At 38.0% G+C, this 27853-nt stretch overlaps 1 protein-coding gene across 6 annotated transcripts in view; it reads left to right on the top strand.

Annotated features, from left to right (window-relative positions):
* The window catches only part of ncor2 (nuclear receptor corepressor 2), a 313848-nt gene that overhangs the window by 164867 nt on the left and 121128 nt on the right, over window positions 1–27853 (top strand). For 4 of the 6 annotated variants that reach the window (XM_039772027.1, XM_039772025.1, XM_039772026.1 and 1 more), the window contains exons 7-11: window positions 2900–2956; window positions 7374–7426; window positions 12552–12618; window positions 18842–19014; window positions 22455–22548. In XM_039772027.1, coding sequence (XP_039627961.1) covers window positions 2900–2956; window positions 7374–7426; window positions 12552–12618; window positions 18842–19014; window positions 22455–22548 — 444 coding nt within the window. The remainder of the gene's footprint in view (window positions 1–2899; window positions 2957–7373; window positions 7427–12551; window positions 12619–18841; window positions 19015–22454; window positions 22549–27853) is intronic. The other 2 variants (XM_039772028.1, XM_039772023.1) reach the window with 1 other exon arrangement.

Genomic DNA, 27853 nt, shown 5'->3' with positions numbered 1-27853 from the left:
ATGCTTACTGTCATCACTATATTGTACCCATCGGTAAATGGTGGGTTTAACAGAATCATTCTCCATCCTGCAAGGCCAGCAAAGTCTTGGAAATGATCCAAGAATTTAAAAATAAATTCATTTTAGTGTAGTGGTCCTTCTAGTCACCACTTTTCAGTCCACTAGAGCTTGTGTTTTCTCCCTGGCTAGTTTTATGGTCAAACAGGGGATCAGCCTCCATTTGAGTGACATGTACCTAATGAAGGGGCTATTGATTGCATATTAATTATTCCTTTAGTGTTTCTTTGTAGTAATTTAGTGTTCAGTTTGTATGTCAGCAGTCAGTAGCCTCTAGTGTCCCTATACAAGCTAGCAGTCTCAAAACGCTTGCCGCGGGAGTGTGAAATTGCTATAGAAGTAAGGTGTGCATAAGGTCCACATTCTTCTGTGGAAAAAGCCCCTCAAACAACCCAGAGTTTCATGATGTTGTATATAATAAAATTCTCAATCTATCGTGTACTTTTTCCTAAGTCGTTGAAATAAGCAAAAATTGCTTTCAGTTGTCTCGTCACATAAAGCTTTGATTGATTGAATGTGAAGAAAAAGGCAGTGGGAGAGATAGGTGAGACAAAGTCTGACACAAATTGCAATAGCTGAAAAAACTATTCAGTAAATTATGGCTATAATGCCATTCTGAATCTGAATTGTAATTAGTCTACATCTGTGACATGAATTTAAATGTCAAAGAAAATCGGCACAATGCTTAGTTTGTTAGAGTGCTCGTGCTGATAACGGGAACAGCAGTGAAGCTATGCATTGGCCTTTTTAGGTTTAGCAGCAGAAGAGAATTCACTTGATTTAGAAACTGTCTGTGGCCGCTGTAGTGGATAAAGCAGGTTCAGAAAATGGATGGAAGGTGTCTTGTGAGTGATGTGCAGTGCCGCACATTGCTTTAGTCAGATTAATGAGGAAGAGATTACTGCAGAAGACAAACCCATCTTTTATTGAAGACAGCTCTGCCAACGACCCTGCCTCAGTGCTTTTTAATTAGGGACTTGCACGCAGCTTCTGTCTGAAGGCCTAATTTCAAAGAGAGAGAACCAAGAGAAAATGATATTCAGATGGGCACATGGGTTCAAACGAGCACCTGAAACTTAGCCCTCTGCCTTTTTTGAAAGTGAGTGAGTTTCTTTAATCCCTCCATACCTTTGTTATGCTTTGTCCCTGCTTAGTTTTCTTTCTGGTTTTTTCTTCTGTTTTATGTTTTGCCTTCTGTGAGTTACTATTCATCATAAAAGATGCCATGCTTATGCAGTTTTTTATTCTTTTCTCTTACCTTTCCTGCATTCCCTCCTTCTTGCTCTTTAAATGTTTCTGTCAAATTCTGATTGTCCTGTCTGTTATATTTTCTTTCTTGTCATTTTTTGCTGTTCAGAGGCTTCTAAGTGTCTCTCTTTTGTCTTCTTATTTCCTCTTCTCTTGCTCGTTTGTCTATTCCACTTTTTCTTGTTTGCCTCATCAGTCTCATCCATTTGTGATTTGTTTCTGTTCTCATTCTCTTTTGCAGATTTCTTAGTCATTACGTTTGTTTACATGCAGAGTTAGTTAGTTATGCAGAAACCTGCTTAAAAACCCATGTTTACATGGGCAGGTGGTCTTCTTTGTCAAAATGCTCCAACATCATTAAACTACACAAAAAAAGAGTTAAATGTGAATCTGAAAATAAAAGTAACACCTATGATGATTTTTTTGTGATTTATAACTATGTTTAGTCAAATTGACACTTTATTATTAATATGTTTCTGTTACTGGATTGCATGCAGCACACTATTTTCTGCTTTGCTGTGCATTTGAGCCCTTCAAAAGGCCTGGCATACAAGATGTGCGTGCATATTGCCTGGAATAATAAATACAATGGAGGTATTTTTCCTCCAATAAGGAGCTGTAAGCATTGCATCGGGTTACTTGTTACTTTTAAAACGTAATCATACTATGTAACACTTGTTAACGTGTTATAGTACCCCTCTCAAGATTGTGCTGTTTAGCTTATCGTTTTGCATTTAGCACATCAGCATTGATTTAGAGATTTCTGAAATATTATGATAGGATTGTTTCAGCCAGGAGAAGGAATAATGCAATCGGCCAAACATTTGCCTCTGGAAGTGTTTTTCAAGGACGGTTCTACCTATGGCTGTGTGTGCGAAGCAAATACATGTGCAGGCTGACAAAGTGCAACAGTCAGGCAAAGAGTACAAAAACGTTAACAGTAACCTGGTTATTTGTTTACATGCGAAGAAATGTACCACTGTTAATCAGGTTTTCTCAGAGGCCACTCACCCGGTTTGTCTAACCGGACTAAGGGTTCACATGGCATTTTAGAAATCAGGTTTATGTGGCTGCCTGGATTATTGAAGTGCATTTGAACACACTGACTGAAGCCCTCACTCTGTTACTCGTCTGCTCTGTTAACGCTCTCCCTCCAGTCCTCTCATTCCTTCCTTGTTCTTTTCTTCTGTGTGTTTGACACAATTGAAGGTAATGAGGAAGGCTGGAAAATGATAATCTCTGAGTTGCTATATACGTGAAATAAGCCATTTAAAAAAAAAACAAAACAAAATTCAATTTGTTCATTATCAAAAATGTAGGAAAGTTATAAAATTCTGATGAAGTTACATTTTTTGCACTATTAATCCCTTTTTGGATTCCTTCCAAGTTTGCTCAGCTTTATTGTTATATCTTTTCCATTGATAGTTCTTTTTGCACTTCTTCAACTTCAACTCATTTCTTAAAATCAACCAGGCCTTCATTGATCTTTATCTGTCCAGTGCAGACAACCCAATCCTGAAATAATTTCCACATTTTATTACTTTTTTTTTTTTTTTCTTGCTCTGATATTTTATTTTATTTTTTTTCCATACAGAAAAAAGCAGAAGAAGCCCATCGAATCCTTGAAGGCCTTGGTCCCAGAGTGGAACTGGTAAGCGACTGCTTATGTATTATAGCACTCCCATATCTTTATCTCTCTCTCAGAACATCATACGTATTGCTTTTAACACAAAAAAGTTAGTTTCCTGTGATTTTTGAAGTCTTTAAAATCCTCCTCTACTCTGCTGTCAGGCTTAATAAAAATAAGAGGGGGAACCAAAAATTCTTGGAATCTGTCAATAGCACTGGAGTATTGTCCAGGTATTGAATATGCTGCTGGCTATCATATGCGTACAGCCTGGTTAATCAATCCGTTGAGTTGATCGAGTTCATACTTCTGGAGTTTATGCTCATGTGCGCATGGGACTTTGGCCATTTTGTTTTTTCTTCTCCAGGCCATAATGGCACATTTTCAGAAGATCATGATCACGTTTTTCTAAATCGATGGACTTGTTTATAAAGAGTTTATTCACTGTGGGCAGTCTGTTAATCAGCGGCCTTACATTGAAACGTTGAAATGTCTATCGGAAAGAGTCTGGAAAAACCATCTAGAGAAGTCCAAAACCTGCACACATCATGTAGTCAGTCAAAAAGTATTTGACGAAAAACAATATGGTTGTTGCTTGTCACCCCTTGTAATTGTCAGCTCTCATTCCCTGTAACTTCAGTTTGTTCCCGAAATTAAGACTGAGATAGAAGGGAAGAAAAATTTCCACCATGGAAGAAAACCAGAAAAAACACACAAGAATCTTTAGACATGGGAACAAAAGATTAATAGAGGAAATGTTTACAGCAATGGCAGGAGAGCTGGGACAGGTGTATTGCATGTCAAAGAGAGAATTTTGAAGTTGTCAAAAGGAAATTGGGCTCCCCTTGTATAACCATTGAACACCTAGTGCAACTTTATAGAGTACTGTTGAACTGTGCAAGTTTAAGATGATGGCTGGATAACTAGTGTAAAGCTGCTTCTCATGAGACCCTCTGAAGTGCTACACTAGGAATTACAGTTTGTTGTCTTGATTTCTAAATATCCTTGAGTTTGAAAGCATTCTTGAATTGACTTTTTGTGGTTGTCTGTGCTCTCTTTTATTCTCTTAGATGTGATTAAGCAGTTGACTTTGAAATACTGTTTAAGGGGTTATGGGTTTGACAAATAGTCATATGCCTTGATTTCTCAGACTGTGTGATCATAACATCCTACAGAGACTATTACTTGTATTCATTACACAATAAAGCAATGCAGATTCCTAAGAAGAAAGAGCCTGTGCTGCCCCCTCTTATATAATACCTCTGTGTTACGAGACCAGTCCAACCTGCCATTGATGTACTTGTAGGAGTGCAGTGCACCGCCTCTGCATCTACTCCATAAATAGGGAGCAGACTTTTTGGTACAGCAAAAGTCAGCAACCAGTTTCTTGGTTTTGCTTATGTTTAGTTGCAAACAATTCTTCCTGCAGCAAGAAACAAAGTTCTGCACCTGACTTAAAAATGCATCCCATAAGTGCAGAATCATCTGTGAATTTCTACAAGTGATGTGACCTGGGGTTACATTTACTCTCAGAGGTGTGAAGAGAAAAGGAGAGAGAACCGTTTCTTGTGGTGCTCCAGTGTTACTAACATCCATGTTTATTTATTTGTTTGTTTGTCGATTTATTTAAATAGCTTCTGTAAAAAGTAAAATTTTCCCTTGAGTTCTATAGTTTGTTTAAACATTTTAGGACTTTGCTTTATCGTTTGATAGATTTGGTAAGTAGCAAGTGCCACAAGCTGCCCATCAAGTTTAGGAAGAAGCATGAAGGTGTGCCTGTGTGTCTCTGTGAGAACAGTCAATATTAAACCTTAGTTGTCACTACTCTGTTCTACAAGCAGGCATTTTCCTCAAATTGGTTGATTTCATGTGTCTTGTCTTGTGCTGTCCGTTTAGATTTTTTGTCTGTTTGCATGGTTTGTTTTTTGAGTACAAATTAAGACCTGGACATTTCCACACATCCTATTCACTGATGTTTACTTTTTTTTCTGTTTGCTCTTCCTCATTCTTTAAATCTCCTGCTCTCATTCTGGGCTTTGCTGCCCCCTATGTGTTACCTTTCCAAGTGTTGCTTTATTTCCATACCAGACCTTTCTCATGAAGGCAGGAGTTTTTTTTTTTTCTTTGTTATTGCCGCTTTGAGGGATCGAGTGGCACTGCCTGTTTTTTTTGTACACTCTAAAAGACATTTTGTGAATACATAAGGCTTTATCTGTGCAGTACTGTCACCACGTGGCTGTCAGCAACCAAATGTGCATATTTTTACCAGACTCAAAGTCATGTTTTTTCCATTTTCAGACATGTGGCACCTTTTTGGGGCAGTCATCATGCCTAGCAATCAGAATGGATGATGTATATTCACAGTGTCACTTAAGGAAACTAAGAATATAGACAATGTTTTACTATATATTCCTGTATACTAAGATAGATATACTTGTGTGAGCAATAAAATGTCACAGCCAGTGACTTGAATTAGACCCAGTGCACAACACAACCCACAAGTGATTAGTTCTGTCAGTAAACTGTTGAGTCTTCTGTTCTAGTATAAGCAAGTAAAATACTAATTCACTTGAAAAGAATCTGAAGACACTTCGCCATAGTAAGAAGATCAGTTTATGTATAGTTCTCCATCTCCACTTTGACATAGTCTCTGTGGCTCCAATCCCATCATCCTTGATGGCCACGAAAGCCTTCTACAGCTGTGGTTCTAACCATTGCCTTGCTGTCACATTCATACAGTCAACACGTGCAGTGATGAGTCAGGCTAGCCACTCTGTCTCATGAAGACCAACTGTTGAGCCCTTATCAGACTTCTCTTTTTTTTGTACAATTAGCAAACTTAGCATTAAGGCATTTGTGGTGTGCTGTATAAGCATGCAGACATTACAGCATTACTTCACACTTCGGTTATTGCCTTTGCATTGCCAAGCCTGGTGTGCGGCCCTCTTGCTACCACTCTGAGTATATTGTGATATTAATATATTGTATAACGGCCATGCTCCACCTGCCTTGCAACTTTTAGTGCATATAGCGTCACTGAGATCACTTCCCGGGTCACTCCTGCGTTTGCTCCATTACCACATAGCCGTCACACCTGTATTTCTAAGCATTAAGTTGTTTTTAGCGTTGTAGGTCTCCAGGCCAACCTCTCACTCTCTGACTTCATAAAATACTACAGCATTCTTTGCTTGTGCATTGCTGATTGTGCAGTACAATCTCGCTTGTAGGACTTGCTGGCCTCACTCTCTTCCATATATATTGACGATTGGCATTCGTTCCTTCCAGATTTCCGACACATGTTTGTGACAACAAATGGGATCTGGAATTAATCATTTTATCGCACATTTCTTATACTGTTTTTCTTGTGGTAAGGATATGTTTTCTGTTTGCTTGTGCCGAGTTCTCTCATAAATACGGGAGTAAATCAGAATAAAACCACGAAAAGGACGACTAAGTGCTGTGCTATCACACACGACTGGTCTTCCTTTAAAATGGCTGGATCTCATAACATTGGGTTTTTACTGTTTCACAATGCCATGTAGAAACTATTTTATAACATGTGTGTAATTGCAAGATGCGGATCAATACTTGACAACTGTCTTGAGAAATGAACGTATTTGGAAGGTTTTTAAGCTTTTCCTCCATGCCCCATAGCCTCCACTGTAAAGTGCCAATGAGGGCGAGATTTTTATTTATTTATTTATTTACAGAAAACACTTACTCTTAGAGCTTACTTTTTTGTGGCAAGTGCATATAAAGTATGTTTGTTAAGACATAACTTTGACTTGAAAAATATGAAACTTATCCTTTAGAGCTGCCTTAAGAGTCCAAGGCTTAAACTAAGGAAAGACATTGAATTATAAATGTGTTAATTGGTAAACATTTAAAATAACAAAAAAACTTAAATCATTTTAACATGTATTTTAACTTTTTTATTCTTACAAATTTGGAGCTGTTGTCCGCCTAGTGTAAACTTTTGTGTTTTTCGCCTCTGTAGAAAGCAAGATTTGTTAACATTTTTATCCTTCTCAGTTTTTCCAGACAACAACTTTCATTTGTCTTGAATTCATAGGAAAATGCATCTGTTTTATTCTCATTTCTCAGCTATTGTTCAAAGGAGGTTCCTAAAAATGAACTTTTCGTCTTTGCTAGGCATTTATGTTACAAGGAGAGCAAGGCACCAAAAAGCAAAATCATTTTAGGGATTTAATAAGAAAAATATCCACTCCACACACTCCCCTTTATTTTAATTATTGTGTTGTGTAATATGTGGTGTGAGCCTTCTCTGGTTGCGTATCAAGCGTTTTACTGTTCCAGTGTGTGTGATGATTATTGCGATGTCAGAATGTAACTTCCATTCAGTCTGATTGTGAACATTGCTTTGCTGAATTATTTTGTCTGACATTCTCATATATCTCAGCTTCTTTTTTCTTTGTTTCAGCCTCTCTACAATCAGCCTTCTGACACCAAGCAGTACCATGACAATATAAAGATGTAAGTATGCAACAGTGCGGCATCCTGAGACTAAGACGATACACAGACTGCAGCTATTAATTGACCTGTAGGGGGCAGAGTAGCAGATATGTTATCATTTAGCATAATTTGTGCGAATTTACTTCTTGAACAACACCACAAAAAATAAAATCATTTTCCTCTGTGATGAAAAGCATCAATTTTAATGGCAAGTAAATTTAAGTTATGTAAACCTTTGACGTCCCTTTTTAAAGTGAATTTAAATTTGTGAATTTCCCCTTGGGATTAATAAAGTATCTATCTATCTATCTATCTATCTATCTATCTATCTATCTAAAGAGCCGCTGCATAGGTTATAGTAAAGGAAAACAGAAGTAAAGCCTGCTAAACCTTTTAACTCTATAAAAATCAGACTTGGTAAAATCATATCTGAATTAGTTTTTGCATGTTTTTTGCTGTTATTTATGACTATTGGCATGTAGTATTAATTTAGCTGATCAGACTGGCTCCATTCAGTTTTGAGACTACAGTATTTATATTTTTGGGCAAAACTAATGTGTTCACATGTTAGTTTTGGCAATTGGCTAAAATTCAGAAACATACTATTTGTACGTTGCCGTTTAAAGGCACCGGTGTGTCGGAACAGGATTGGTCGCTGTCTTGGATATTCCGTATGTTTGCTTTGTGTAACTAGTCAGCCTAATTCACATGTGAACACATCAAACTTGTTTTCTGAATCCGACGGTCAGTAATGCTGCACAGTGTTGCTTCATTTTGACAAATGTGATGTTGGTTCAATAATATGCTTAGTTACTTACATAATTGGAAATTTAACTGGGATGTAGAGCTGGGAGCTTAATGTGGAAGAGCCTTCTCTGTTTTTGTTTGGGTGGGACTTGTAGATAATTTTCTTTATGTACAGTTTCTGCCGTTGAGTTTGACCCGCTGTCCAATATGAAGTTGTGTAATGTGCTGTCAGCCTCAGTTGGTAGAAAACTTTACCTTTTCGTTGACTTGCTTCTGAAATGTGACCCACATATTGTTTGTTGAATCCATTTGTCTCAGTCCCTGTCTAGGCAAATTAAGGGTGACAAGTTCTGTATAACAAATGTTCATCTTGGAACCTTATTGAATGTTTGTTCTGCTCAAAACTGTCTGTCAGTAAAACTCTGCTTTCATTTCTGTAGAGAAATCTGAAATACATTTTTACAGCTTTCTTCCAGCCTCTATTAATAAACAGCCAGCTTTCACTTCCCAGGTGGGAGACATTTTGCAGTTAGGCCGCCTTGGCAGCCCAGGGTAGGTGTTATGGCAGAATATCACAGCACCGTCTGTTGTATGTGAAGAATAAGGTGAATCTGAGTGCAGTCGCACAAGAAGGACGGAAAGCACTGTAGTGGAGATGTGGTGTTCACCATCTTATTTGTGTGGTCTTTGTAAACCACTCAGTCTCAGCAAAGGAAGGAAGTTATGGCAGCCTTGGTGATCCCTTTTAGTTTGCCAAGAAAGAAATATACACGCAGTGATGGATTAATGATTTAGAGAAAGGCAGAGGAAGATTTTGAGAAAAATTCTCATCAGGTGTATTGGGAGAATATTAATCTGCTCGGCTCCAAGGCCTCAGCACATTTTTAAAGGCTATTAGATGTTTATTTTACCATAGTTTACCATGATTATTACCATTGGCGCTTTCTGTCTGTTAAGGTGACGTTGTTGACAATGTAGTTGAAGACTGGCAGGCCAAGAGAAGGACACAAGGCATTTAAATTATCACTTGCCCATCCTTTTCCTGAGCTTACGTTTTCCAATCAGGGGTTTACAGAAGTTTGAGCATTTCCTGGAAGTGGTGAAGATGAGGCAGGAGCTGACACTGAGTAAGATGCCATATTGCTACAGTTACAAGTTAATCCAGCCAGTTGAAGTAGACTGGAGCATTGAAAGAGAATCCATTCAGGAAGAGGGCTAAAGTAGAAAGTCTGCAAGGCAGTTCCTAGGCCAGTAATCAAAGACAAGACTCTTGATTTGTGAGGCAGTAGCACTGAAGCGCTACACCATCACAGCATCCTGATAGCAGTAAATGAATATTCTAATCTTGACTGCTTCTCCATTTCTTTAATACAAATTGAGTGTAGCACCAAAAATTACTACTTATGTAACATTAACAGCATTTGAAACAAATTCATAATATTACAAATGTCTATAATCATAAAGTATAAATATAGACCATTCATAATCCTCTTTTCATCGATGTCACTAGCTGGCATTCTGCACAATCAACACAGTGCTCCTTTAACTTCATCTAAGGCAAGGAGCTGATTTGTAAATGCACTTCAGTTGATGTGGCGCACATTTGAAAAAGAAAATACAGTCACTGATTGTGCAGTTGGTAACACTCAGTGAGAATCAGATTTCCCTGACTTGCTTTTCATCTCATTTTGAGCAAGGCACTAAAAGCCTGGTTTATTGGATCTCGATATGAATTGAATAATCTCTTTGAAAACATTTTAAAAATGCATGATACTTTGTGAAACCCTCTCATGGATTTGCACCGAGCAATGCTGATTGCATTTAAATGTTAAACAGGACCAGATTAAAGGTGCTGCTTCTGCTGTCTCTCTCCACTCATGTGTTTTATAGCTTGTAGTGAAATGCAACAGTTACTGATCTGTTAAAAAATATATTTTTTTATGCAGAAAACTTGGGCCAAATTGGAATTGGTTTATTCTTCCACACTTCTAGTTGGTCTTGATACACGAGTAGCTATCACCAAGATGCATCTCCAACTATCCTTGTCAGTGGTTGAGGATGGCATTAAGTTAACAACTGGACTAAAGGGCATCTTTTGTAGAAATGCTTGCTTTGAATGTTCTTCCTTTTTTACAGTTTTACTTCTTTTTGCACAATGCCCTTTTCAGTACAAAGCTGTACGTGTGTCAAGCCAGAGGCCAAAGCAGAGTGCAGGCTTCCTCATATGTGAAGCCAGTTGACGTCTTTAAAAGGCGCAAGACTAAAGGAAGCACATGACTGGCCGTGGCACAGGGGCTGAATAATACTAAGAACCAGAAGAGTTCGCTTGTAGGGCAGTAAAGTTGGTAGACAGTGAAGCTCCTCATTAATCCTTTCCTCATTTAGTAACAAAGCTGATCATGCGATTAATAAATACAAGCATAGGAATGAATGGCAAGCATTAAAATTCAGTGCCCGGTTAACTAATTGGGGTTCAATTTTTGGATTTGTAAAGATGCAGTGATAACCCTACCCTAGTGCATTTTGGTATGTTAATTGTTTTATTAGATTAAAAGGAAAGCCCTTAAGCATACTGTGGTTTATTTTGCTAACACTACAAACTTGAACAGTAGTGTAATTTTTGTTGTTTCTAATTCAAACTACAGAAAGGCGCTTTATTAACAAGTATGTCTGGTGTAATGCTAGTGAGAACAGCTGTGTAGTCGCTTCTTTAACGCAATGGTGGGCCCTGGGTGATAATCTTGTAGTGCATTTTTACTTTAGCTTGATAAAGGACTTAAGGGACTTCTGTCCCCCCTGGCCATTGGACCTTACTCTTATTCTATGTTAATTAATGTTGACTTATTTTGTTTTTTTATTGTGTCTTTTATTTTTCTATTCTTTATTATGTAAAGCACTTTGAGCTACTGTTTGTATGAAAATGTGCTATAGAAATAAAAGTTGTTGTTGTCGTTGAAGGCAGTAAGTGGCAAGATTGTTAGAATGCAGATTCCTATCTCTTTTAGTGCAACTGCTCTCACATTCTTATTTGTTGTGGTTGGTGTGTGTAAGTGAAAAGTACTTAAAGTGTCAATTAACTTTCAGACTCTCCAATTACCAAACCTTAACAGTTTTACTCGGTTTCAAGGGATCTCTTATTGTGTTCTTTCACAATAAATGCTGTTCTGTAATTTGAAAAAGTTTCATATTTTTTTATGTTTTTAAGTTATGTTCTCTTCTTTGAGCATATTTCACAAGTATTATTTAAATAATATATTTGAGATTTGCAAAGCAGCCAGTATTTCAAAGTGACCAGGAGAGAAATATACAAAAACAGGTAAGTGGGCAGAGCTGGAAAGGTCCAAAACTGCAAAAGTCAGTACTCAAGAGATTTAACATACACACAATTCAAAAATGATTTAGATAGATAGATAGATAGATACACCGTAGCTTGGATCCAGAAGGATCACACCGGAAGACCACGGTGAAACCAGGGTCTTGAGCTTCAAGGAAACGTTCATGACAGTTAAAAATGCCTAACGATGGACGCCCAGAATGACAGAAAATATATGTGACATTAAATTATACTGTAAATCACCCCAAAATACTCTTATCTATCCACACTAGCATTTTTGCATCATTTAAATGACAGAAAATGCATATGACCTAGATGTTCGTCTACACTGGGCATGTGTACATCGGCCACGGGATTTATCGTATCTTGTAGTGATTGGTAGATTGTGTGCCTTTTGCACGTGTAAGCAGCATTCAAATTATGCAAAACACATTTTTGGCATATACACTTAAACAACACAATAGAGCTGCAACAACTAATCGATGTTATCGATAATAATCAATTATTAAAGTCCGTTGGCAGAGATCACTTTCATCGATGACATGATTACATCATTAGGCTGAGTATGTTGTGCCACACAATTATGTCACTACTTCATTCGTTTCTGAACACATCTTGAAAAAGGCAGACGCTAAGCAAGTGGCAGAAAAGACAATGCAACCTAAGACTTCCAGAGTGCAGAAAAAATAGGTTGTGAATCGCAAAATGTGTAGGTCTGATCTCGAGACGCATAAATCTTTGAACAGGAAACATACAATATGGTTACATGCTCTGTGTAGATGGAAGAATTTCTGTCATCCCAGTAAGCTAGTTTATACTTGAGCGTTATGTGATACAGGTAAATAAATTAAATGTTTGCTAGGCTAGACATAATGATGTGACTTTCGGTTTGAAGTGAGGAATATTTCGGATCATAGTCCAGCCCCCTACAATGCAAATAAAACACTTGCATATACGAAAAATGGAGGCTAATGTCTGCATTTTTAAATGAAAATATAGGGCTGTTGGCTTCTTGCTGCCTATTGAGACTTTACCTTTATAGTTCTTTCTCTTTCTCTCTTCCAGAAATCAGGCAATGCGTAAGAAGCTTATTCTTTATTTCAAGAGAAGAAACCATGCCCGTAAGCAATGGGTAAGTTTGATCTGAAATAATTAAGGATTTAAAGGGTTATTTCATTGGTGTATTACATTTTTAGTATGGCTGTTTGTTTTTACTTGAGTAATCACTGTTTATTATATAAAATGTGTTTCACTCTTGTGAAAACTGGCCAAATCAATCCATTTATGTGTACATTTCAGAGATGACCAAATTGAGCCCCTCAGAGCCCGGGGTTTTCTTTAGAAATGCTTTATAGTGGATATCTTTTAGTATTTTAACTGAACTGCTGAATTTCTGTTTTTTATTTTTAGTTTTTTGGATATGCTATTCCATATTATGCCAAATTTTTTTTTGCTGTAGTTCACAATCTAAATTCTGTTTAATCTAAGTGTGATTTGTCAGTATCTTTGTGTTTCTTCATCTGTTATGGGATCATTATATATGTTATTTGACAGCTAGGAGCATTTGTTCTGAAAATGTGAAACTGATCCCCTCACAGGAAAATGTGGATTGTACTCTTGAAGGAAGAAATAATTCCAAAGGTCATGTATGTCATATTCTTGCCTATGAATGAGGCGTTTGTGTGACTGGCTGATGGATTTGTTCAGCAACAGCTTTAGAAACATTGTACCAGACTGTTATGAGTACAAAGAGGAAGGTTCTGATTTACCTGTTAGACTACATCTCCATCCTCATCTATGACCATAAGCTTTGGATAGTGGCGAAAGATTGAGATTGCAAGCAGGGGAGGTGGAAATGAGTTTCCTGCCCACTGACAGAATAACTTGCTCAGCGATATAGAAAGACCTCAGAGAAATGGTGCTTCTTCTTCTTCATAGTGAGAGAAGCCAATTGAGATTATTTGGGCACGTGGTTAGACTGCTCCCTTGAAGCCCTCCCTATAAGATGTTAAATGAATGGCCAACTTTGGGAAGCACCTAGACATCCTGAAGGGATTATAGAGCTGGAACCGGTTGTTGAGAGATGGTGGCCCGGTCAACCCTAGCTCAGCATATTGCTTTGTGATGCTCATCAAGATAAGTAGAATGAAAATGAGGCTCTTCTGCCTGCTTTTACACTGAGAGGGCATATGCAGCGGTCATTTTCATAGCTTTAGTATGATTGCAAAGCAGTAAGATAAAATAGTGATAAGGGGATTTCTGAAAGCAGAGCTGTTTCTTTATTGCCTTGCATTACTTTTTTATTTTAACACATTTGCCAACACACAGTGAAACCCTACTTCCTTCATTCTAGCAGTGCAATTTGCTGTGAGTATTTTTAAAGACTTGCTGGTTTCTGTCGCAGGATTTCAGGTAATCTGAATATCTCCCTCCCTGTCTGTACCTGTACCACCGTAGTGCTGAATGTGCAACCGGCTGTGGCGACAGCTAATTTTAGCTTCAAGATGTCATGTCATCTGTGTAAGACTTCCATTGAGGGACTTGGCTTTCCTGCACAGAATCGTTTACTTCAGATATTAATGCAAGTCTCAGTGTTCTAGATAACGTTTCCATCCAAAGACACGGTGTGGCTATGGATTTGTGTAATGTGGCTTTTCCAGATCTTGTTTAGTTGCATCATATGTCATGTCATATCTGCCTGGAGATTTGGTTTGTGTTCTGAATTTTCTCACATCAGTGAAAGACAAGTGAGTATACCAGCATTCTTTTAAAATTGCAGCATTGTATAAAATACACTAACTACTTCTTGTGTCTTGGCCACGTTGATGCCTGTTGCGTAAGTTTCACTAAAGTGTTTATTTTATAGTTTTAGATATATAGTATGTTGTGTTGGTGGTGTCCAGTCACTGGATTATACAGCACTACAATGCAGAATCTTGCTTTAAAAACGTGACCTTTTGTTTGTTCCTGCATGTCCTAAATATACCAGCTATTGACAGTTGTTTCAATCTGTTATTCGTTCTGTGTGGCTGTTTTCTTAAATTACCCAACTCTTTAATATATTCTTGATTAAGCTAATTATAAATACATACAGTTCATTCAGTATGATGCCTTGTAGTCCACCACAGCTTGTGCTTGCATTTTTTGCTGATGTGTGTGATACCAGTTTCTTCTTTAAAAGGAACTGAGAAAGACTGAAATTCATATTTAGTTGCTTGTCAGCTTATATCTAAATGTTAAAAATGAAACTGATGCCACACACGAATATCACTGGACAGTGAAGATTTTGCTTCCCAAACACTTTTGGGTGTATCTTATGAATTTTAATCATAAAATTCTCCTTTATATTTTCCTGCCACGTACTGTTTTATTTCAATCACCCATTTCTGCGATTTCCTCTGATATGCCTTATATACATATCTCTCTATTATATATAAAAATCTTGGGGCGAGACTTTTTTCCGGCGACGAGCCATGGTCTTTTGAGCAGAGACAGAGAGACACTTTTGAAGAGGGACATTGAGACACTTTCACATCCAGTGAGACAGGCACGACATGTCATACTTACAACCTTTGTAAGCAAGTCCCGTGATACACATGCCTGAGCAGGTTAGAGATAATGGAAGTAGGAAAATTCGAAAGTCTCAAAAAAATGAGTGAAAAGATCACATTAGCGCAAACAAATGGAAAATAGTCCTTGTAGAAATAAAGGAAAAGTGAAAAGAGATCGCATAGTGTTTGAGGACAAAAGGACAGGTGCTGTACAGGCTTTTAAACATTCGAAGTGCTGCCGAAATGCAAAGAGGAGGTAAAAAAACAAGTGTTACTTGTTTCACAATGTATCACTGTTTAAGCGTGGTTTCAGAAGAGCGGATGCGTCTCCTTGGGGTGCGTTCAGCCCCCCCTTTTCACAACGACACGAAGTGCAGGCAGGGGTGGTTAAGGGGTTGGCGAACAAAGCGAGCAGGTGGCAAACCCCCTAGTTGTAAATGTAGACAAAGAACAAACAGATAAGGGCTGGGGGGTCAGCAAGATTCCATGTTTTATTATAATGTCCAGTGAACAGAAGTAGGGCATAGTTTTGCCAAGAAAACAATTGCCATTTCCTGTCACTGAAAAAACTTTTTCCGAGGCTCACAGCTCTAGTCTACTAAGAAGATATTCTGCCTGTGAATCCCAGCTTTCGCACAGACTTAGGCTTATATACCAATGAGGCCAGAAGGGACAGCACTTCGATCGTACTGGATGTGGTGTTCCAGGGTTTTCTTCTCCTTCAGTCTAAAGAAATGGAGTAAAAGTGAGTGGTGGTGTCACACTTAATAATTTCCATGTATTTGTCCAATCCCCATGCCCACATGTTTGACGACATACAGTACAACAAAAAAAACGTGAACATCTGTGATGATCTAAAACTAGTGGTACTACAGCTCAGATATGCCAAGTACTGTGAATGGAACAGCTGTGCTGAAGAGTCCCATTACATTAAATAGATACGGGCACTTTGTAAGCAGCTGGTACCAGGACAGAAAATTGTGCCACATAAACCAATTATCGACCCAACAAAGATGTTTTTTTTCCTGTCTTCTTATACAACTTGGACTGATAAAACGTTAGGTGAAAGCCATGAACGAGGAAGGTGAAGGATTTCAATATTGAGACAAATGTTTCTACAGATACATGATACCAAGATCAAGGAGTGGATTTTTGTTGGTCTACAAATTAGACAAGTCATCAATCACAAGTAGTTGGAAGATTTACTGGTAGGACTGGAGAAAATCATATGGAAGGGATTCAAGGATATATCTGAGAATTTTTTGACAACTACAGAAGCACTGAACTGTGTCCAGCTGGTTGACAACATACATCAAGAATAAATAACCATGAAGTGCAATATGTCACCATGTTTAATTCTCTTCATTCACACTTGGCTGTCTTCCCTGCTAATCTTGGTGTAGTCAGCGATGGACATGGTGCAAGATTTCAACAGAAACTATGGATAAGCAGTATTGCAGCATGTAGATACCATGAATGTTGGTCATCTATTATTATACACTGAAATGAGAAGCGACAGAAGCTGAGTACAGACGAAAATCAGCATGAAAAACATTTTTTTAGCTTAACTGAACTTATGAAGTATGTCAGCATCATTAAGCGATTAAGCACACTAAATTCAATTAACTTCATGTTTCTCCAAAAACCTATATGATACACTCAATCTGAAATTATATTTGTGTTCAGCTTGAAGCTCTACCATAATCACCAGGTTTCAGGAAGCAAAACATCTGAATAAAACATTTGTTGTTGTGTGGTCCGTTTGAACCAGTTTTTGGTACAATGCCATTACCGTCAGCCCTGTACAAGATGCTGGATTATTGAAAGAAAACTGAGGCTCTGATTCCCCACTTAATCATACCGGGCCGAGCTACATTTGCCATATGACTCATTGGGGAGGAAAGGGAAGGGATTGTGGAAAATGTGCCTGATGCAGCGTACATTGTCTGCTACATTAAGCCAGGAGTCTTGGACTTGCCCCTACATGACTCGTATCTCCATTAAATAATATACATATCCATTCATCCATTTTAACCCATTTAATATAATCTAGGGGTGCAGTCTTTAGCCTATCCCAGCAGCATTTGGGTTCAAGAGAGGTTGCCAGTTTGTCACATGTTACAGTCAGTCTCACACAAACACACACACTTCTTTGTGGAGGTTTGAGGTAGAATCAACAGTTGGCCCTCACTCAGGAGGTGTGGATTAAATGGCTGGGCACTAGAAGCCCCATTTATTTACAGAATGAGTTTGATGGTTGTGTCCACAGTTTCTGTTGTGTTTCAGGACAAAATAAAATGTAGGCCCCATAGCCTGGGCTAAGTGGGATTTTGCAATGTTACCGTATTGTCATTTGTTACAATTCATAATAAACTCCTACTTAGGGCAGTACAGGTAGGGGCCACTTGAATGGATCATCTGGCATTTGGAGTGGAGTGACGAGTTTCCGACAGCCACACTCTGATCATAACACTTTATCTGGAACACTTTCCTCCCTTTCAGCTCAGTTTTAAGGACAGGACACTCACCTGCCTTTACCACCTGATAAAATCCTCTATTATAGGACAATAAAAGTGCTGCCTGCTGGAGCTTGAGTAGGATTATATAAGGTTTATGGTGCGTACTGCATAATTGTAAAATACCCATTGTGCTTTTAAATAAACTGTTGTTTTTATGGGAAAACTGTCTTTACTTATTTGCTCTTTCCATCAATCTCCGCTTTCTACACGCATTATCAATGTATCCAATTGGTTTGTTTATACTGGATTCAGTTGAGGTTGTGTTTGTTTTTTATATGGAAAATATTTTGGTTTCTTTTTTTTACTGCGTGTTCACATTAATGACTATAAACCTATAAAGTAGACCACTCATATTTGAATGAGGTTCATAGTAATGATTGCAAATGTCACATCCATTGACAGTTGCAGTGTTCCTTGTTCATACTGGTCACGTCTCTCCATCACAGAATTCATCGGCCATCTAAGTCACTCGTTGATTGGTTATTACTATGGACTCTTTACTGGTTTAGAAGTGAATATATGTAACATTTTTTCTACTTGGTGTTATTCAAAAAACCCCTTTTCAACTACTGAATGCTCTTTCTCTTTTGATTGTATGTCTTTGTCAAATGCACACACATTGTAAAGTAGGTAGGAAAACAATTCTTTCATTAATGTAATCCAGTATTTTCACTTCGCATTCCAGTACGTACTGTACAGCTGTTGCAAAACTGACTTATTTTTATTTTGACTGTTTGAAATTAAACATATCTGGGAAATGAGCTCTTTCATCTTACTTGGACTTTCATAAACTGGGTACATTGTGCACATACTGACAGGAAATCTTATGTTATTATAAAATAAATTGTATATACTTGAATTTAAAACAAATTTAACACTAATTCTTACTCACCCATGGCACAACTCAAACCTACAGCACTGTGCATTACAGGATCTTCCGTGGCCTCAGTCTTGTCATGTGGGCATATCCAGGATCTTTCCTGTTGACAGTGTGGAATATTAAAAATCTTTATGTCATTATTAAATTGCAGAAGAAAATTCATAAAACACAATCATCCCCTAGCTGGATATTACAGACAATAATCAAGTTCTTTAACTGCTTTTCTCGGTTAATGGCTGCTCTTCTGTGTGCTCTGTTTACTCTGACAAGAAGCCTCTCATCTTTTCTAATAAAATTTGGGTTACTCCCTCTTGCTTGCTTTGGCTCTTTCTCAGTAACGCACGTCCAAAGCTATAACTTATCTTGTTTTCTTATTTTTTATGTGTTTTTTTTTCTTCTTCACAGGAACAGAAGTTCTGCCAGCGATATGACCAGTTGATGGAAGCCTGGGAAAAAAAAGTAGAACGCATTGAAAATAACCCACGTCGGCGTGCCAAAGAGAGCAAGGTGCGGGAATATTATGAGAAACAGTTCCCAGAAATCCGCAAACAAAGGGAGCTGCAGGAGCGCCTGCAGAGGTGAGGCAAAACATAATTAATATAGCTTGGCGGGCCTTGGGAGGTTTTTAATGTGACCTGATTTGACTGTAAATTTGTGAAATATGAAGGAGTTTGACGATTTTTGTAGCAGGGTATCAGTTGTAGTTACTGGAGCCTTCTGACTTAAAAGTGATTTGTTTTTTCCAGGTTAGGAGTAAGGAAGTCAAGAATCAAACTTATATGTGTTTGTTTTTAATTGCCACTAAGGAGTTGTGCAGTTTTTCTACACCTCTCCCTTTGGAAGGAGTTTGTTTGTTTGTTTATTTGTTTTTCAGCTGCACAGGAGCAACATTATCTTGTGTGCTCTGCTCTGAATCACATCGACAAGAGGTAGTGCAGGCAGAGATACAACAATAAGTCAATAATTAACAGGCATCAGTAGTAAATACGTAGGCACATTACCCAAGGAAGAAATTGATGAAGTGCACAAAAGTCAGTTATGTCTCACTCAAGTTGATGATTGTTCCCACTAGGAGGAGAACAAGGTGTGACTATAGGCCAGAGTTGTGGTACTAACAACCCAATTGTCCTTCATTCACTCAGAATATGGAAACAATGTAGGAAGCACTTCAAGTTAGATAATATTTTATCTGTGGCACCTGTACGTGATAACCAACTTTTTACACCCTCTCAAATTTACACAGTTTTTAATGTTTGGAAAACATTATCATTATCATTTTTCCATTATCTCTATATTAGAAACTTTGCAAAATGAAATCTTGTCATATTTTCCTCACCTCCCACCTATTTTTATCCTAGAAGAAATATTGATCAGTCTTGGAGACTCAGGCAGTATTTCTATAATATATAAAACCATCTTAAAGTCTCTTCATTTTAAAGATCCCAGAGTACAGTGGAAAAATGATCTCTTACTCAACAGAAAATTAGTGGAAGGTAGCCATGCACAGAATTCATTCTAGCTCTATATGCGTAAAGCATTCAATTATTCAACTTAAAATCTTTTATCAAGCACATCTGTCTCATTTAACATTGTCCAAAATGTTTCCAGGGCAAGATTCAACCCACAAACTTTGCAATCGAGCTCCAGCCTCACTAGGCCACATGTTTTGGGCCTGCACCAAATTAACATTATTCTGGACAAAAATCTTTAAATGCCTGTCAGATAGCCTTGGTGTCACAATCTCTCCCAATCCACTAACAGCTGTGTTTGGTGCACTCCCAGATGGGCTTAAAGTGGAGAAGGACATACAAACTGTAATGGCCTTTACTACACTATCAGCATGTAGACTTCCCTTCCTCAACTGGAGGAAACCAAACCCACCTCTTTTAAGTCAATGGGTTATATCCTATTTGAAATTTGAAAAAATCAAATTTGCACTAAGTGGATATGTTCAAAACTTTTTTAAATCTTCAGGATGTAATCAATAACATTTTAGAGTAAATATTTATATTGGGGAGAAGGACTTCTTTTCCTCTTTACTACTCTAATAGTTTTACTCTGGCTGTTGGTCTTCCTGTCTTTCTCATTGGTGAGGGTTGATTTTAATTTTGTTTTGTTAAGTTTGGCTTGATTTTATGGAATGTTACATCTTCTTCTTCTTTCGACTGCTTCCGTTAGGGATTGCCACAGCAGATCATCTTCTTCCATATCTTTCTGTCCTCTGCATCTTGTTCTGTTACACCAATCACCTGCATGTCCTCTCTCACCACATCCATAAACCTTCGCTTAGGCCTTCCTCTTTTCCTCTTCCCTGGCAGCTCTATCCTTAGCATCCTTCTCCCAATATACCCAGCATCTCTTCTCTGCATATGTCCAAACCAATGCAATCTCGCCTCTCTGACTTTGTCTTCCAACCGTCCAACCTGAGCTGGCCCTCTAATGTACTCATTTCTAATCCTATCCATTCTCGTCACACCCAATGCAAATCTTAGCATCTTTAACTCTGCCACCTCCAGCTCTGTCTCCTGTGCCAGCGTCTCCAACCCATATAACATAGCTCGTCTCACTACCAACCTGTAGACCTTCCATTTCACTCTTGCTGATACCCGTCTGTCACAAATCACTCCAGACACTCTTCTCCACCCATTCCATTCTGCCTGCACTCTCTTTTTCATGTCTCTTCCACAATCCCCATTACTCTGTACTGTTGATCCCAAGTATTTAAACTCATCCGCCTTCGCCAACTCTACTCCCTGCATCCTTACCATTCCACTCATTTACACACATGTATTCTGTTCTGTTCCTACTGACCTTCATTCCTCTCCTCTCTAGAGCATATCTCCACCTCTCTAGGGTCTCCTCTACCTGCTCCCTATTATCGCTACAGATCACAATGTCATCAGCAAACATCATAGTGCATGGGGACTCCTGTCTAATCTCGTCTGTCAACCTGTCCATCACCATTGCAAATAAGAAAGGGCTCAGAGCCGATCCCTGATGTAATCCCACCTCCAACTTGAATGCATCCGTCACTCCTACCGCAGACCACACCACTGTCAGACTTCCCTCGTACATATCCTGTACAACTCTTAAGTACTTCTCTGCCACTCCCGACTTCCTCATACAATACCATAGCTCCTCTCTTGTCACCCTGTCATATGGTTTCTCCAAGTCCACAAAGACGCAATTCAACTCCTTCTGACCTTCTCTAAACTTCTCCATCAACATCCTCAGAGGAAAACATTGCATCTGTGGTGCTCTTTCTTGGCATGAAACCATACGGCTGCTCACTAATCATCACCTCACTTCTTAACCTAGCTTCCACTACTCTTTCCCATAACTTCATGCTGTGGCTCATTAGTTTTATTCCCCTGTAGTTACTGCAGTCATGCACATCCCCCTTATTCCTAAATATCGGTACCAGTACACTTCTTCTCCACTCCTCAGGCATCCTCTCACTTTCTAAGATTCCATTAAACAATCTGGTTAAAAACCCCACTGCCATCTCTCCTAGACACCTCCATACTTCCATAGGTATGTCATCTGGACCAGCGGCCTTTCCATTTTCATCCTCTTCATAGCTGTCCTTATTTCCTCCTTGCTAATCCGTTGCACTTCCTGATTCACTATCTCCACATCATCCAACCTTTTCTCTCTCGTTCTCTTCATTCATCAGCCTCTCAAAGTACTCTTTACATCTGCTCAACACACTCTTCTCACTTGTGAGTACGTTTCCATCTTTATCCTTTATTACATGCTTTTAATAAATTCAATAAAAGATTAAAAAAACAAAAATTGCAAAAAAAGAGGAAAGAAAAATGTCTGACATGGTTAACAATAAGAGAGAAGTCCTTGTTAGGCACCATACAAGCATATTAAAGGAGCCCCTTATAGAAACTGTAGAAATTAGATCGCTTTCTTGGAGGACACTTTATTTAGGGCAAAGTAAATGTCATAAAAATGGAATCTCTTGTGCAAGTGTCAGTGTTACGTAAAGTCTAAAAGATTATTTCTCCAGCAGGGTTGGACAGAGAAGCGGTGGACTCTCAACATCAGCACTGCGAAGTGAACATGAAGTGTCAGAAATAATTGATGGCCTTACAGAGCAAGAGGTGAGCAAGAAGACAAGGAGCTGGGCAGCTTTTGGTCACCCTCACTCTTAATTTTCCCCATGGTCACTCAATGTTAATTGCATGTTGTTTCTGTGTCATCATATTTTTGTAATGCTGATATAAACCCCTTTTTGTAAAAGGAAACTGATTTTGATGAACCTTAATATTTACATAAGGATGCCTGTGAAATAGGATTGTAACCACACTAGCATATCTCTTGTTCTACTTTTCAATAAAAGATTGGGAATATCAAAGCCCTGCACATTTCTGAAGACACCTGGTAAAGCTAACAGCCTAGACATATAGTCCAGTATTCACATAATTCATGGTATGAGACAGATAAACAAAAATGTTATTTCATCACTTCACAAGTCTTAACATTCTTGTTTGACTATGTCTGAATTGCAGCATGTCTTGTGTTTAAATGGATGTTTGGTTGGAATTTAACAAGTACTTCCTGATCTCATTGTTCTGTGGTGTCACATTTACAAAGTAGCTTACATTAGCACTTTGACTTCTGACCCATTTATTACCAGGATGCTGCAGCACAGGTTTATACATTACTAGCTGTCGTCTGTGGCTACGCCCACGTCATAGTGAAACAGGACCAACTTGAAAAATCAATTTAAAAAAATGTAATAATTTCTATTGAGAAGAATTTATGTTGGAAGCTTTCATATCCGAGGGCCTCTTGATATACAATATTTTTGGTTTTGCTATCAGGGTTGAGAATGTAGCTGTGATCTCTTTGCCATAAATGTAAAAGGTTGGCAGGATATCATTGGCCAAACGGAGGGTAGGTACGCCTGAACGTCAAACGTTGCCACTGCGTGTGATCATGTTCAGCTCTGACGGGAGAGAGTCCCCCACATGGGGAAAAGAGCACGTGGCTGTGATATCTCTGCCAATGAGCAGATACTGTCTAAATCACACGTACAAGTAGCTCTGATCTCTCTCTCTCTCTTTTAAAAACGTCAAACGTTACTCTTTAACAATCTCTGGATAATGATGTCTGCTGAACAAACAGGTATCGCTAGCTAAGTGGAGGCAAGGTACATTCCAAAATGTGGCGACAGGTAGAGCGACTCGAATGGAGGCTGGTGCACAAGTGAGGACAGCCCCGCCTGGCTCCTTACTTCTGAGGTTCCGCCTCCCTATCCCCTCAGCCCTCGGTCTCACGGATTCAGATGAATAAATCGGTGTCGCAACCGAACCCAACTGGAATGTTCAAGCAAATTATAGAAGAAACCCGATCTAAATCTGTTAAGTAGTTCTCTCATGAAAAGCAAACAGACAGACAGACGTTGGATTTTATATATATAGAGAAGATAAATAATGAACACAAAACTTTGTAAAGAAATGTATTAGAAAGTAGTGGTTTTATTATCAAAATAATTACTTTATTTTCACCAGCAACACGACTAAAAGTCTTCATTTGAAGGAGAGTCCTAGAAGCATGGTGCCACACGGTGTGCAGGCTCAGAAGCACACGTGTCGTACTTGTTGCATCCGACACATTTGGTAGTTGGTGACTGTTTGCTCTCAGTGGAAGACAGAATGTCCATGTAGTAATGTCCTGACAGTCGCAACAAGTTGAATGCTTTGTGATACAGAAACACCTTCAAGGCATCTGTTTGTATCAGTACCAGAGCCCATCGGTTCCATATCCTCCATCTGATTGTCACTATTTCAATCACTGTAATTATCATCAAAATATTAATCTCGCAACAAATCTAGCTATGGACTGTCTATTTTTGCACAAGCAGTTGCCACTAAAAAGAAATCTATAGCTGTCCACTAGATGGCAGCACTGTAGTTAATGAGATGTGGTGGTAAATATCAGCTGAAAGCCTTGTGTTCAAAAAAGAGTGTACTTCTGCTCTTTTTGCAGTGTATTGGATTTACAGGTTTTTTGTAAATGATTTTTCTTTTTGTTCACTTTTCAACTTTTAGGAGCAAATGTTGAATTTTGTAAAAATTGCTTACTGATTTTGCCTTAATTTTAAGTTGGTTACATAGCATTCAGGATTCTATTTCTGGTAGAACATCAAAATGTAAGAAATTTGATAATCGAGAGAAGACCATTTAGCCTTTTTGTTAGTAAGTTGTTTAGCAGATAGCTAAGCTCTCCACACATCTCAACCAGATTCTTCTCCGCAGTTCTCAAGGTTTTTCTCTCATCTCCACATCTCAGTAGTCTGTTCAAGATTTCCACCACTCTTTGCTTGGAGTGCTTCTTGCATTCAGACATCAATGCATTTCCCCTTAATTTCCTCTGGTGTCCCCAAGTACGTGATTAACCAAAATCAGCATAGGTTTCTGTACACATTTATCAACTGAAATCGCTGCCTTTATATTCCTAATACCCTCAGTTACAAGAATAGTGCAGTTTACAGATTATTTACAAAGCAAATGCTAGCATCTATGGTTTACCTTTAGATAGTTCCATACTACTTGAATCCAAATGCTTGACGAGCGCCTGTAATGCAGGTACACAGAGAAGGTCCTCGGCCACTGGCTCCAGCAGATGGTATGTTGATGATTTCTGCTGCCAGTACTGAAGCAGTGACGTGCAGTGAGGTTCATGGCTGGTGAAGCACTGACTTCTTCAGAGTCAGAGTTCCAAATATATGAACCCAAAAGAGTAGCTTATTCACTATTCATTGACACATTGACTACGGGTTATGTTTCATATCTCATCAGCATTCTTTACACACACATAGGTAAGGTACTTATTTGTCTAAGAAAGAACGTTACATTTATAGCAGCGAGAGAAAGCGGAGAGAGCACATTTGCTCTGCGCCTTCCTTGTGTTCTGAATTTGCCGTTGCAATTTCATACTCATTCAATACAAATGAAAGTATAGAGTGGTTTACAAAAAAAAACGGATTTCAATTTTGACCTTAATTGAAATATTTAGCTGTTCTTAAAAGCTTTTAATTCTGATGCTTTAATCAATTTTATTAATGTTCAACAAAAGGATAACAAGAAAATCAAAAGAATATTTTATTTAAGGTCAAAATTTAGTTTTTAAATTTTTTATAAAATTGAAAACCTTTAATGGTCTTACCTTTATTTGTAAAAAAAAAGTCCATGAGCCTATACTTCTCCACGAAAATCTCTGTGTCGCTTTCTTGTAAAAGTCCTGCTTACTTTACTTTAGTTTTAAAAGTCTTAATCTTCTATTTTGGCTGTCAGTCGGTACAAAAATTAAAAATTAATGGACCGCTGCAGTGACTTTCTGATGTCGCTAATTTATTGGCGCTTAGAGTCTGCATAGAAGAACAGCAGCAACAAGCACCTGTTGGGCTCACTTCCACCCCCTTTAGTGTGGCACAGTACTGTCTGTCTCGCCTTGTGTCTTTTCACTGCGATTTTATGTCCGATAAGCAAGACTAAATATGTCACACACATTCATTAAAGATGTTAGCCAGACTGTGGAAAGACAGGGTGTATAATAAATGTGTCTGCAAACATTAGATTGGCGACATACAGAGAGAAAGCAACAGGCGCGCGCCATTTGCAGGCATCAACCCAGTTTGTCATTTGTTGCTACTGCACCTTGCGTTATTCCCCAATATTTCCCAGGAAATACGCAAATTCGGAGATTTTGACTATAAAATGATCGCAATTATTGGAATCCCACAGAAAACAAATTAATAGCACATACCATTGTACAAAGTTATTTTATGTTATTATTATTTTTTTTTTTTACTTTTCATGATGACAGGCGAGACTGCCTTCTTCTTGCATGCTACATTTGCTTTTATTATCATCTGCGCTGTAATTAAAGTATTTCCACACGTTACTTTCTCAAACATCTGTGCAAAACTCGCCATTGTCAACCACAAGTGCTTACTGCTTCAACCGGATGAGCCAAATGCGCTCACCAACCAACGGTCTTTCACTGAAGTTGCACCACGTGACTATAGTAAGCCCAAGTTACAAAATCACCACATAGTGAACAGCGCAATGTAACTGAACACTCTGGGTGACCTACAAACCACCCCTCTGCACGACTGAGCCAGATTGATCGGAAATGCTATTGCGTTTTTTTTTGTTTTTTTTATTCAGTTTTCGTTCTCGTTTTAGTTTGTTCATATATCATTCATTTTTATTTTTATTTAGTTTTAGTTTCTCTGTTTGCTTTAATTTCAGTTCACGTTCTTGTAAAACAAAAAACAATATTTTTAGTTCTAATTCTTGTTTTCATTATGAAAATGTCACTGCTGTCCACAAGCTTCCCTTCTGTTATATTAATACTTCTTTATATACAAGTGTTTATTTCATGAGGGTTATATTTAAAAATATTAAGCCTGTCTATTAATTAGTCAATTTAAAATTAGTATTTGGTATCCATATTATTTCAAGGATGGAGGGCTCATATATTTATCCCTTTTAAAGTATCGATCTGATTGATGTGCTCACATACAATGAGAATTTTCGGACATCTCACCTTCCCACTTCATTGTGTTCACATTAGTTTCCAGTTGGCATTTTGGCAGAAACATGAAGCTGCATTTGATTTGCAGTTTGACCAGGATGAAATGCAATTAAAGATGACCTTTGTTTTTGGTGCAAATAAGACCACTAAATGTATTAAGGGCAAGTTACATCACTCCAGATAAAGTATGAACAAAAATTATAATTTTTCTCAGTTTCTATTACAATACATTTTGAGATACATATTTTACTTGTGTATATTAATTGCTTTCTCTTTGCTAATTTATCTATCTATCTATCTATCTATCTATCTATCTATCTATCTATCTATCTATCTATCTATCTATCTATCTATCTATCTATCTATCTTTAACACTGAGAGTAGAAGCTTAAATACATCTTTTTATTGCACTGGTTTCAATGGTACACATAGTTAAAGATCCATTCATAACAATAAAATAATTTGATTTTGATATATCTGCAATCGCATACAATCAGAGAAGGTGAATTTATTATTTCTATTTTTTAATACCGTGAAACTATTTGTTTTGACAGAATTTGGCAGTCAGTTAATGTGAGACACTTTCTTTGTTTTAGTCTTTTATAACTTTTTATTTAAACCATTGCAGGGCCAGTGGTTTTATCTGCATGGCAAATTGCCATCATAGTTAACTGTAATTTGCTTCAGTTAGTTACTGCAATATCTTTTTCATCCACAAGATGGAGTAGACGGATTTGTCAAAATGTGTTTTTTCATAGCTCCCATTCAGCCAGCCTTTTACTGCTGTTTCTTTTTTCAAATCTTTCTTACAAGAGCACTTACCTTAAAGGATTCTTTGATATTTATCTCTGTTTTCCAAGT

Source organism: Polypterus senegalus, chromosome 12 (assembly GCF_016835505.1).
Source record: "Polypterus senegalus isolate Bchr_013 chromosome 12, ASM1683550v1, whole genome shotgun sequence".
NCBI classification, from domain to species: domain Eukaryota; kingdom Metazoa; phylum Chordata; class Cladistia; order Polypteriformes; family Polypteridae; genus Polypterus; species Polypterus senegalus.
Note: the sequence above shows the minus strand (reverse complement) of the source record. Positions and strands in the feature narration are given on the sequence as shown.